Source organism: Thermobia domestica, chromosome 2, assembly GCF_964235325.1.
Source record: "Thermobia domestica chromosome 2, izTheDome1.hap1.1, whole genome shotgun sequence".
Classification (NCBI taxonomy): domain Eukaryota; kingdom Metazoa; phylum Arthropoda; class Insecta; order Zygentoma; family Lepismatidae; genus Thermobia; species Thermobia domestica.
The window spans coordinates 45,298,093-45,309,850 of NC_137455.1; the positions used below are offsets into that span (position 1 = coordinate 45,298,093).

At 34.8% G+C, this 11,758-nt stretch overlaps 1 protein-coding gene across 1 annotated transcript; it reads left to right on the forward strand.

The window, feature by feature from the left end:
- The first annotated feature begins 396 nt into the window (after nucleotides 1-396).
- On the forward strand, nucleotides 397-8,014 carry LOC145679671 (uncharacterized). The gene is made up of 3 exons (XM_081750246.1): nucleotides 397-614; nucleotides 4,819-4,944; nucleotides 7,253-8,014. The coding sequence occupies exons 1-3, from the start codon at nucleotides 530-532 to the stop codon at nucleotides 7,552-7,554; spliced, it is 513 nt and encodes a 170-aa protein (XP_081606372.1). The 5' UTR covers nucleotides 397-529; the 3' UTR covers nucleotides 7,555-8,014.
- The last annotated feature ends 3,744 nt before the right edge of the window (nucleotides 8,015-11,758 follow it).

Genomic DNA, 11,758 nt, shown 5'->3' on the forward strand with positions numbered 1-11,758 from the left:
TTGGAGGGGAAACTTCCCGAAAATCCCTCTGTCACGGGGAAATTGAGGGTGATGGAGAAACACTGGTTGCAGATTCGGATTCTACGTGAAAAGTTCTATTAGAATCAGATATTTCCACTTCTATGCCAAAATCTTGACTAGTGTTATTAAACGAGTGTGTGTAATTTTCACTATTATTGTTTCTTTTACTTTTCTATTTATATATAAATGACGTGTCCACTTCATATGCATTGTAATACAGTGCTAAATGTATGAAAAGAGGACGAAATAAACAATACAGTATAATTCAATCATCGGTTCAATTTCTACATAAAACAATTTCATTGATGTGGTCGACATAGCACGAATGCTGCGGCCATAGTTTTATATTTTGGCCTTGAAGAAAAAGAAAAGAAAGGTGAAAATTTTTATAGAAAGAATTCTCAGTAATGGAGGATATGACTTTAGCAAATACTTTTTCACCTACTGAATGCTTTGTTCACCTATTTTTAATTGAATTCCTCTATTTGTGTGTGTTACTCACAATTCTATGTGTAACGAGGTAATGGGAAAGTTTCCCAAAGTTTTCCATGCATTCGTGTTGATATTAATGTGCTGCAACTCAATTTATGTAGGTAAGTTGTTATATTTCAAAATTATTTAGGTAACTAATTCATAAGTAAAAATGAGTTTACTATTCGGACAACACAATTCATATGCGTCCAGTGTTTGTGTTGTCCGGTGCCCGAATCTTTGAAAATATCAAAAGTGGAAAGGAAAAAATCCGCACCTTTTGTTGTCTTGAGCTGGTGAGTTCTATCATTTTAGTTAGGCAGGTTCTTTCTTTTAGTACCACTTCTTCCTTTCAGTTCGAATTCTTCCTTTTCAGGGACCATGCGTTTCTGTAGACGGGAATGGTTATCTAGCACTCCATTCCCCTTGACCGTATCGGCCCCACCAGGGGCGCAAATAAGGGCCCCGCAGACCCCGCATTGCGGGGGCCTCAGAGGGCCCCCAAATCGTGAAGTGGACGTAAAGAAGGGGTCCCGCTCTATGCTGTCTGCGGGAGGGCTCCCAAGCCTTTAGTTACGCCACTGGGCTCCACGCTGATCTTATGGTAAGGGCGTGCTTATGGAATAGCCATGGAGTAGCGTAAGTATTCCTCGCAATCGCCCCGGTGTGAAGTTGCGGCGTTCACACACATTTTCTCTTTATAAATGTATTTAATTCCAACTGGTTATGGTTACTAAAACTATAAACTCGGACCCGGACTCACCCTCTCGCAAAAAGCCCAAACCAAATGAAACGAGACAAACTCTCAAGTTGTAGATAGTGTGGAAAAGACAAGTATCGTGATGTCTTTAGTCTGATATCTTGTAATTAAAGATAAAAAATACTGATAATGCCATTGCTGAAATAAACCGTCCGAGTGCTATTAAGTGCTGGTCCCCTTTCCTCATTAATAAAGTTATTACTTATGGACAGGTTGAAGATATCGAGAAATTACGGGGGTACTTTATTGGTGGAAACGATCAACGGGAAGCAAACAGCGAAGCTACTTACATTGACTAACATTGGACCAGTTAACGTGTTAGTCGAACCTCATCGTTTACTGAACATCTTTTGCACTGATATCATGTTGGAACCTTTCTTTAATTTGAACGAGGAGATTAAATCAGAGCTAGCTGGCCAACATGTTGTAGAGGTAGCTCGCATCAAAAGTAAGAAGCCAGATGAACTCGTTGGTACTCAGTCACTAATTCTGCTTTCGGGGTATGTTTAGTAGAAGGGGTCCAGAAGCACGTAAAAAACACAAAGTTTACAGGAGAAATGGATGATGCAAGTATTTAGACGTAACATAACGTAGCGAGATCTAACCTAAGCTAACCTGAACTAACCTAATATTAGTAGAAATAAGCGAAATTCTATCATTTTTTTTCTAAACTTACGCTGGACCATTACACTAACATAACATAAACTAACCTAAGCTAAGTTAAACTAATCTAATCTAATTTGAACTGAAATTACCAAAATTGTAACAATTTTTAGAAAAATGAACTGGATCCCTTCTGCTAAACATAGGTCCTGCTTTCGGTTTGCCTACACTTCCGGAATACGTGAAGGCTGGTTATTATCGGCTTATGGTCCATCCCTATATTTCCAGTCCTCTGCGTTGTTTGAAATGTAGGCAAGCCGAAAGCAATGAATCGGGACTGTCCTGACTTTCAATGTGAAAACATATCCGAGAGCTAATGGTTGTTAAGAAGATCTCTACTGATGATGCTCAGCGTTGCTTGAAGGAAAACATACCTTCCTCGCTTTCTGTGCTTTGCTTTCAGCTAGTTCGGGTAAATCTGTGGAAACCCATACGTCCGACATCTCTACCCAAACCCGACAAAAGTCCAGAAGGGCGACCCCAGTCGCTTCGATAGCGAACCTCACAAGACAGCTTGCAGCTAGGTCTTGGTTTTGCAGGAGTCTTGCAGATATGGTTTTGTAGGCCTACCCATAGGTCTTGGTCTCGGTCATCGTCTTGTACTCCTAGGTAATTGTCTTGCACCGGAATCCTTGGTCTTGGTGTCGATCTTGCATGCAAGACCAAGACCAAAATTGCGAAACAAAACTCTTGTGCTCATTACTAACACTAAATTCGAGACTATTTCTTCCGTGATAAAGCTCTGTTTTGTGATAGGTATACATAATGTGTTGTAATCTTATCAGCTTCCCAGAGAAAAGATTTGTATGTTTTAATCAAAATATCTCCAAAATCTTATGTGCTGATCCAGATTATGTATATAAGTTTGAATATGTAATAAATTTGCATTGCATATAATTACTATATATTCGCCGAGAAAATGTTAAGATGTGTCAATTTTTTAAAGTATATTAATTCAGAACATTAAATTAAATTGCATTATCCATTTGACCTTTTTTAACATAATAGTTTTTTCGCGTGTAAAATATGGCTTGTCTAAATTACTACTAGTGTATTCTATTAAGTTAAACATAAGTTAATGATTGTTTTACCAATAAATTAAGTTACTGGATTTGATGTATGAAACATCAAAAGTTACCGAAATTAAATTCATATAAACCCTAGCATTAGACAGTAAGCCCAACAGTGGGAAAGTCAACATACCAAATGCTAATGCCAATGTTGGCCCTACGTTGGTTTCACGTTATAGTGCTAATTGCTAATGTCAACGTTCTCCCTACGTTGGCTCCACGTTTTAGTGTTAAATGCCAATGTTGGTCCTACATTGCCTCCACGCTGTAGTGCTAAATGCCAATGTTGGACATGAGTTGAAGGAAACACCTGTTCCTAACCATGCCAACCACTAGCTTACCAAGTGTGCTGCTAGGGATATAGGTTCCCTTCTACCTATAACAGTCATTTACAATTTGCCGGTATATAGTGTAGGACTGGGCTGTTACGATTACAACCAGGAGAGAGCGAACAGGTTAAACAAATAGGAGGAAGTAACGAAATAGGTCGAATGGTATGATAAAACAAGTGTTCGATTAGCCATGAATCCATGAGTATTGTATCTGTAAAAAAAAACATGGATTATCTTATTTATGTATCATCACTGCCATTTATTAACGGTAAGTTTACTGCTTTCTCGCTGCTCTCTGTATGTGGCTTACTGCGAACACGAGTAGCAAACTGGATCGTCAGGAAGCATCCAGTCGGAAATGTCTGTGAACTACAGCGTACTTCTGTTCGCAGCGGACAGCTCAGCTTAGTAGTGAAGTGTTCACTTTTGTTGCAACATTTCCCTGGTTTGATCCCAGCCCTTATCAGTTTGGAGTAGAAAATATCATGTTCGTGGATTAACACATTGTTCTCATAATTCCTTCCACTTTACTTACCAGTTATTCAGTAACCATTCACTTGCAGTTTTCAAATACTAGCCCACAGACTTGACCGTTTCATTCCATATTACTGGTAAAAACAATTAAAAATATATTAAATTACTTATGCCTTGTAGTGCCACACACTGGCGCAAATCGCGGGGGTATGAGGGGTATATCGCCCCAATGTTGGTACTGGAGGAACTGTCCCCCCTATAATACGATTTAAAATGTGTGTTTTGGAGAGAAATGTGATGATTTGTGTCAGACTGCGACAAAGGAAAATAAGATGAAATTGATGTCCTCCCCTCAGAATAAGCTTCAAATCTGCCCACCTCCCAATGTTGAAGACAATTCTGCTGCCCTGATCCTCCACAGCATTGTTTTTCAACTTCATAAATATTTTGAACATTGCTTATCTATATATCTATCTATCTATCTATATCTATCTATCTATCTATCTATCTATCTATCTATATATCTATATATATATATATATATATATATATATATATATATATATATATATATATATATATATATATATATATATATATATATATAGGAACGGTCTTACCCCCCTAATGTTGAAGACAGTTTTGCGCCGCTAGTACCACCATATTTCCAGTATTTTCCCTCGAGAACAGGAAAAGGAGTGAAAATCTTGATGTTTCCTTTTAGGCGATAGCGATGGTTAAAGTAATAAAACCAGTCGGTACAAGAAGGTTCCAGAGTTTATGTCGGCCGATTTGGCAACGCTATTGTTACCCTGTGTGGTTGCGCCAGAAACATAAAACCGATGTCTTTATCAGTGTGGTGTGCTTCAGCTTATAGGTGCTGGAGTGTATATTACAAAATTACCGCTATTGGGAATATCACATTGTCTCAGCAGTCTTTAAGATAATAAACAGAAACTAATAATTTTTTTAAAAAAATGAATTTACAGTAATTAAAAATCACTAATGGAACAATTTATTCTTTTAGTCTCTGCAATCCATTGCTATCAGTGTAATTCCGTGACCGACGACAACTGCAGGGAAAGTTTAACTTCTAACCATGCGGTGTCATGTCCGTCCCTTTCAACTGGATGTCTTAAACTTCATGCGAAAGGTAAGGGATATTTATTTTAGTAGTGGGTAATATATGCAACTATAATTTTCTTAATACTAGTAATAGGTAATTGAATTAAATGTTTGAGTAAAATATTAATATTAGAATTTTATTACAACTACCCGGAGCAAAAATAGTAAGAGTTAGTGATGGCTACTCAGGGCCGGATTAAGGGAGGGGCTTAGGGGGGCTATAGCCCCGGGCCACCAGGTGGACAAGGGCCTCCACTCAGGGGTAAAAGTGGATCTGAAAAGGTAGGGGGATGCATGACATCACGCCGTACCCCGTGCCTATCTTTGCCCATTGTATTTTTTTTTTGTGGGGGACGCCACAGATATTTTCTGAAAGTGGGGAGACGGCGTCCTCCCGCTTTCCCGTTCACTTTTACCCCTGTCCCCACTTTGATCAAAATCTTAACTGGCTATCTGAAAAGAGTCATGAAGATACAATCAACATCATAAAGTAAAATATGACCAAAAATATGAAATTATTCCCTTAACTTTCCTACTGTACTTTCATAGAAATGTATTAGGTTAAAGTCAGCAGGGGCCACATATTTTTCTAGCCCCGGGCCTCCAGATGCTGCGGCTGCTGTATGTATAACAAGTAGTCAGTGAAATACTGAATTAGCTGTTAAATTCAATATTTTTTGTATTAGAATGTTCTATTGTTATATCAGAAAATAACACGAAATTTTAATTTTTTTTAAAAAAAAGTATCCGGAATGTGTTTTTAGCATTTTTGGTTATTTGACAATTTCTTTATATTACTGCACATACCAGCCATAAACACAGAATGAAAGCAAAACTTACAGTGGTGGCTTCTTTTCTCAAACGAAATCTAACATACCACTCTTAACTTCCACAACATCGTCGATGCCAGTTTTATCGAGACATGTTAGGAGAGAAATTTCCTCGCAAAGTTTTAGAATACCCCTAATTTTTGAAGATATAGATGTAGCATGTAGGTTATGAATATGGTCTCTCTCCCTAGAGCTTTAGATTATCCCCAAAATTAAGGAGACTGGATGGAGTAATGGTTGACGGTTTAATAGAAGATGGAAAATACAGCACCTTTTAGTGGTAAGAAAAATCGTAATCCGTTCCTCTTGTTGGAAAACAAAGCAAGAAAAAGTTATATCTAGCGTCTTGGTGCTAAATCTCTTACATTTTCCTTGCATTTACACTCTGGCTTCAATCTACGTTTCATGATTCAATTTTCAAGAGCAGTACAAAGCAAGGAAAAGTATTCTCTAAAATCTTGATTAAATATAACATACATTTCATTATTTTCTCTGGAGAACAGAAACAAATTGAAAATCTTGATGGTTTACCCATTGTTGGCTACGGTTCCTTTTACACGATTACTTGGGTCTTGATCAGTCAGTCAGAACTTCTTCTATATATAGGGAATGTTACATTGAAATATCCGAAGTACAATTAGAAGTTGAACGTGAGAACATACCTATTATTTTACGCTTAAAATACGTATCTCACAAGTGATTTAAGAATATTGAAAGCTTGATGCATGTTGATTAATTAGAATGTATTGCGGTCACTCTTTATCAACTCAATGTAGAAGAGATATTTCTAAAACAAACTATATTTTCATAATTTGAATAATAATAATAATAACAATAACCTGGCGCCTATTTGTTTAATTGAATAAACGTTTTTAATGAAGAGTCATAATCGAATGCACGTTTTGGTTATAATAAGAAATAATGACAATCTTCGTTCTTCTTGGTATATAACCTATAAACCTTCAACAGTATTAAACCAATTGTGAAATTAGAAGTTTAAATTGCAACTACCAATTATTGAATTTACGATTTAAAAAAAAAATGCGCTCTACAAATTGTAAAAGGGCATATTTTTAGGATCAGGAAAGTGTGCGTCTTACAAATATTGTATCTATTTCCGAACTAGGAAACTGGCTCAGAAAGTTTGAAGTACATTCATATCTTTTCTCTGTTTTCGAGAGAAGCTCATATTGTATTGAAGCACCAAATAAAACAGAACATTTATGTGTGTGAAGTTATTTTGTGCATATTGCTTGTATCTAAATTAATACTTTTCTGTTGTATAGTAGCATATATATATATATATATATATATATATATATATATATATATATATATATATATATATATATATATATATATATATATATATATATATATATATATATATATAATAGATTTTTGTGCTCTATTATGCAGTATAAAGTAACAGCAATTTTTAGTTATATCAAGTGTTTTAAACATATATTCTTAAACTTTAATTTATATACTTAATTATGTTTTCAGTTCCCGTATTTACGTTTAGCGGCTCTATGAATGGAACGGATTGGACAAGAACGGAGAACTATTCTGAAATTATAATAAGAAGCTGTGTCAATATTTATTCTGGTTACTATTACAAGAAAGGATGTTATGCCCCAAGTGATATGGATGATACTTTAAAGTTTGCTTGCTATTGCGAGGACGTTTTGTGCAATTCCCAAACAAGTGTTATGTCGTCTTTATGGAGGTTATTGATAATATTGATAATAGTTCAAGGTTTTATTATTATGTTTATCATGAAATATTTTGTTGAAAATTTAAATTAAATAAATTAATATAACATCATATATTTTTGGTAAACAATTGTTCAAACGTAATGGATACATTATAAGCATTTGTACTTGGAAAACAAAGGACCATGATAGAAGCTATTAAATTAAGGAAGACATTTATAACTATGAGTAAGTTAATGTTATAACTAACTTATTACGACTCTATAATAGTCGAAACGAAATATGCTTGCTTTTTGTATTTCTGATGCGAGTCCAGTCTCCAATACCTTATAAAGAATATAGTGTGTAAAACTCAATATATAAATGTCACTAGTTTTGTTTAACTAGGCAAATGAAAGTGCCATATTCTATGTGATAGCTTTGGTTTATTGTTTTTACTATATATGGCTATAACTAAGTTAATTGGAAACTGCTGTATATTGTTTTGAACTTCAGAATAATTTGAATAAATAAGTGCTGTTTTGTACATTAAATTTGCTTGTAAGATCGAAAATGAGTTTTTGTTGTAAGATGTTTTATTTCCTTTTATTATTACTGTCAATGTTACGTAGGTTCTTGTCATCACGGCATAGCGCGTCCTGAGGTTAGAGACAGAGAAGAAAAACTCTAAATATAGAGGTTAGCTGCGAATATGTTGAATAAGCAGTCGCGGACAGACGACAAGAGCTGGTCCTTCAGCTTGGGAATTTGACTAATAACCTCATCCTGTTAAAAAAAATAAAAAAAAAATAAAAAAAGGTTAAGAAACATTCCCAGAAGCTTCGGACCAGAACTGACAACAAGGCACAAACTCTGCTAAGTAAAATGGACATGAGATTTGGAACATGGAATATGATAAATCTTCGTAGGGCAGACGCATTAAAATTCCTAACAAGTGAGTTAGAGAAGTACAGGATAGATCTGGTGGGAATTCAGAAAGTCAAGTGAGAAGGAAAAGAGGGCGTATATTTTGCGTCTTTTATGGGAAAGGAAATAAAAATCACTAAATAGGAACAAGATTTTTGGTTCACAAACCACTAATATCAAGAATTAAAACATTTTGAATTTGTTAATGATAGACTCTCTTTTATTACTCTTCAAGTTCTGCAGTGCGATATTGTTTTAAATGTAATGCTCCAACAGAAAATAAGAGTAATAAGGACAATTTTTATGAAATAGGACATGTATTTGATCAATTCTACGATAACATATGAAAATTCTACTAGGTAGGATTTCAATGCGAAGGCAGGACCAGGCCTGTAGCCAGCCCAAAAATGTAGGGGGGACCCGATGCAACCATATTATAGTTCATTTGCCAGTCTACCGTGAAAATTTTAGGGGGGGCCGGCCCCCTAGATCCCCCTGGATACGGGCCTGGGCAGGACGAGTACATATATTTTCAAACCGATTATAGTTGTCGAAAGTTTGCATAAAGTAAGTAATGAGAACGGCGTTAGACTCGTTAACATATTGCAACGTCTAAAAACTTTATTATGCAGAGTACAAAATTCTCATATCGTCACATTCATAAATATACTTAGATATCATCAGATGGAAAAAACGCATATTCAAATTGATCACGTTTTACTAGATAGAAGAAGACAAGTCTTCATAATAATTATGCTTAGTCGTTTAGAGGAGATGACTGTGACACTGAATACTACTTGGTAGCATCTATTATAGGAGAGATTATCGTTGAAAAAAGGAAATATTCAGCATCTGATAACGGAGAAGTTTAATTTAAAGAAATTACAGGCGGTTCAGGCGAGAAGGAAATACCAAATTGAAGTGTCGAATAGATTCTCGTCTTTTTTTTTTTTTAAATCAGAATGCACTAGTGTTAAGAATACTTGGATTAAAATTAGGGTTAACATCAACATTTCAGTAAAAGAAAAACTAGAGCGGCCGTAAATAAATAGGACAAACCATAGTTCTACCATGAACGTTCTAAACTAGCAGAAAAGAGAAAGCAGACAAAGTTGCGGTTACTACAAAATCCAAACGATAGAACTGTATAAAATTTTGCTGGTTTCAGCCGGAAAACATAAAAAACTTTTAAAACAATGAAACGTGATTTTTTGAAAGCTAACATTCTTGAACTTTTAGGTAAGAGTAAAGACAAATATATTCGGGACATGTATAAAGGCATCAACGAATTTAAGAAACGCTATCAACCTCGCGTATATATATTTAAGGAAGCGAATTGTTTGATAGCTTGCTGAACACAGCCAAAAAAAAAAAAAAAAAAAAACAATGTATGTTCAGCAAGTGAAGTACATACAGCAGAACCGTATATTCAGAGCCTAACCGAGCAGAAATAGAAATTGGGGAGTTCTATGTAATAAGGGCCCATAGCGGGAAACCATGTTTTGAGAAAATTGCTTGTAAACATTTCAAACATAGATATGTCTTTTATTTAACGTTTGCATATGTGCACCCTACAAGAGACACATGGATTTATTCTTTTTCTTCTATAATACAAATAAACTAACACTTTGTTTCACTATAACATAAATATAAATATTTTTAAAACGGCTTACATAGGCTCTTTTTAGAGAGAGAACGACTTTGCAGGATTCTCGCTTATACGTATTGCAGCAGTTGTGTGATGCACTTTCTGAAAGTGAATTAAGAAATGTAATTGCAAAGTATGGAATACAGTATAACGTAAATAGAACATGTATATAAATATAAGAAATAACAGACGTAATATATGAAAACCAAGGAGATGTCCCCTCTAGAAAAATTTCTTCGGGCGCCCCTGGTGGAACGAGATACCTAAACACTTTCTTCCTATCTCGAGCAAGGAAAAATACAAGAGTGGAACGAATCAATCATTGTCCCAATTCACAAGGAAAGTGGCAAACTGGTTGTAATAAACATCTAGGTATCTATCTTTTGTCAATAACCTATAAAATTCTCTCAAACATTGTTAACAAGATTGATCTCATATTCAGATAGAATTATTGGAGATTGTCAGTGCGGATTTAGGCAATATCGATCAATTATCGACCAAATATTTAACATTTGTCAAAGACTCGAAAACAAATGGAAATATAATACTCCGATACATCAATTATTTATTGATTTCAGGGAGGTCTACGACTTTGTTAGGAGGAAAACATTGTATAACATTCTAACCGAATTTGGAGTACCGAAAAACACTGGTTAGATTAATTAAAGTGTGTTTAAATAAATCCCAAAGTAAACTAAGAGTAGGAAAATACTTTTCGTCGAGTTTTCACTTCAAGAATAAACTGAAACAAGAAGATGCATTGGCTCCGTATTATTTAATTTTGTTCCAGAACACGCTATAAGAAAAATTAAAGATAGTAACCAGGGCCTTGAACTGAATGGCACTGACCAGGCTGTGTTTTATACTGATGATGTCGATCTTATAGGGAATAATATGAAGACAATAGAATGAAAGGCAGAGGTTTAATTAATCGTTTGTAGGGACAAGGGTTTAGAAGTAAATGCAGAGAAAACTAAATATATGGAAGTTTTCCTTGACCGTAATATTTATTTATTTATTTATTTCATAGGGACAACACAACAAACAGGCTTAATGCCCAGTTATAGTGTCATATACATAATTATTTAACATACACTATTATACGTATATTATTATACATACACAAATATATGTCTTCTAATTATGCAGAAGTTACTGCTTGACAATTCTTTTGAACTTGTTTCCGGACATACTAAATACATTACTGCATTAAATCTGATCATTTCGTTAAATGAAGCATACATCTCCACAGAGGAGACTTTTGTATAAAAGTTCTTGCTTTTCTACAATAGAATGTCCCAGTGTTTGCTGTTCAAGTCTTACCTGTTGGGACACGTAATAATACTTTTGAAACTAATTCTGGACAATCAATACCGTTTAATAATTTATGTAACAACAACAAATCAAAAACCCATCTCCTTTCTTCTAGTGTTTGAAAACTAAAATTCGTTACTAAGTCTTCATAGGGGACATACTTTGGGCAGAAACCGATTTTCTTGTATGCAAGCTTTTTAAAGAATTTGAATACTGCAAACTAAGAATCCGTTAAATTATGAAATAATGCTTTCGACAAGTGGATATTTTCAAATATCTAGAAACAACATTAACAAACCAAAACCATATTCACGAAGAAATTAAATGTTGATTGAAAACAGGGAATTCGTGTTATTATTTGATTCAAAATCTTGTCTTCGCTAATTCTGTCGAATTTGAAGCCTAAAATATATGAAACTATAATTATGC

Excerpts from the sequence above, each read along its gene's own strand:
- LOC145679671 (XM_081750246.1), top strand. The coding sequence starts at position 530 with ATGTGTAACGAGGTAATGGGAAAGTTTCCCAAAGTTTTCCATGCATTC. Across the intron at positions 615-4,818 it reads CTGCAACTCAATTTATGTAG|TCTCTGCAATCCATTGCTAT; the intron begins GTAAGTTGTTAT and ends TTATTCTTTTAG. Across the intron at positions 4,945-7,252 it reads TCTTAAACTTCATGCGAAAG|TTCCCGTATTTACGTTTAGC; the intron begins GTAAGGGATATT and ends TTATGTTTTCAG.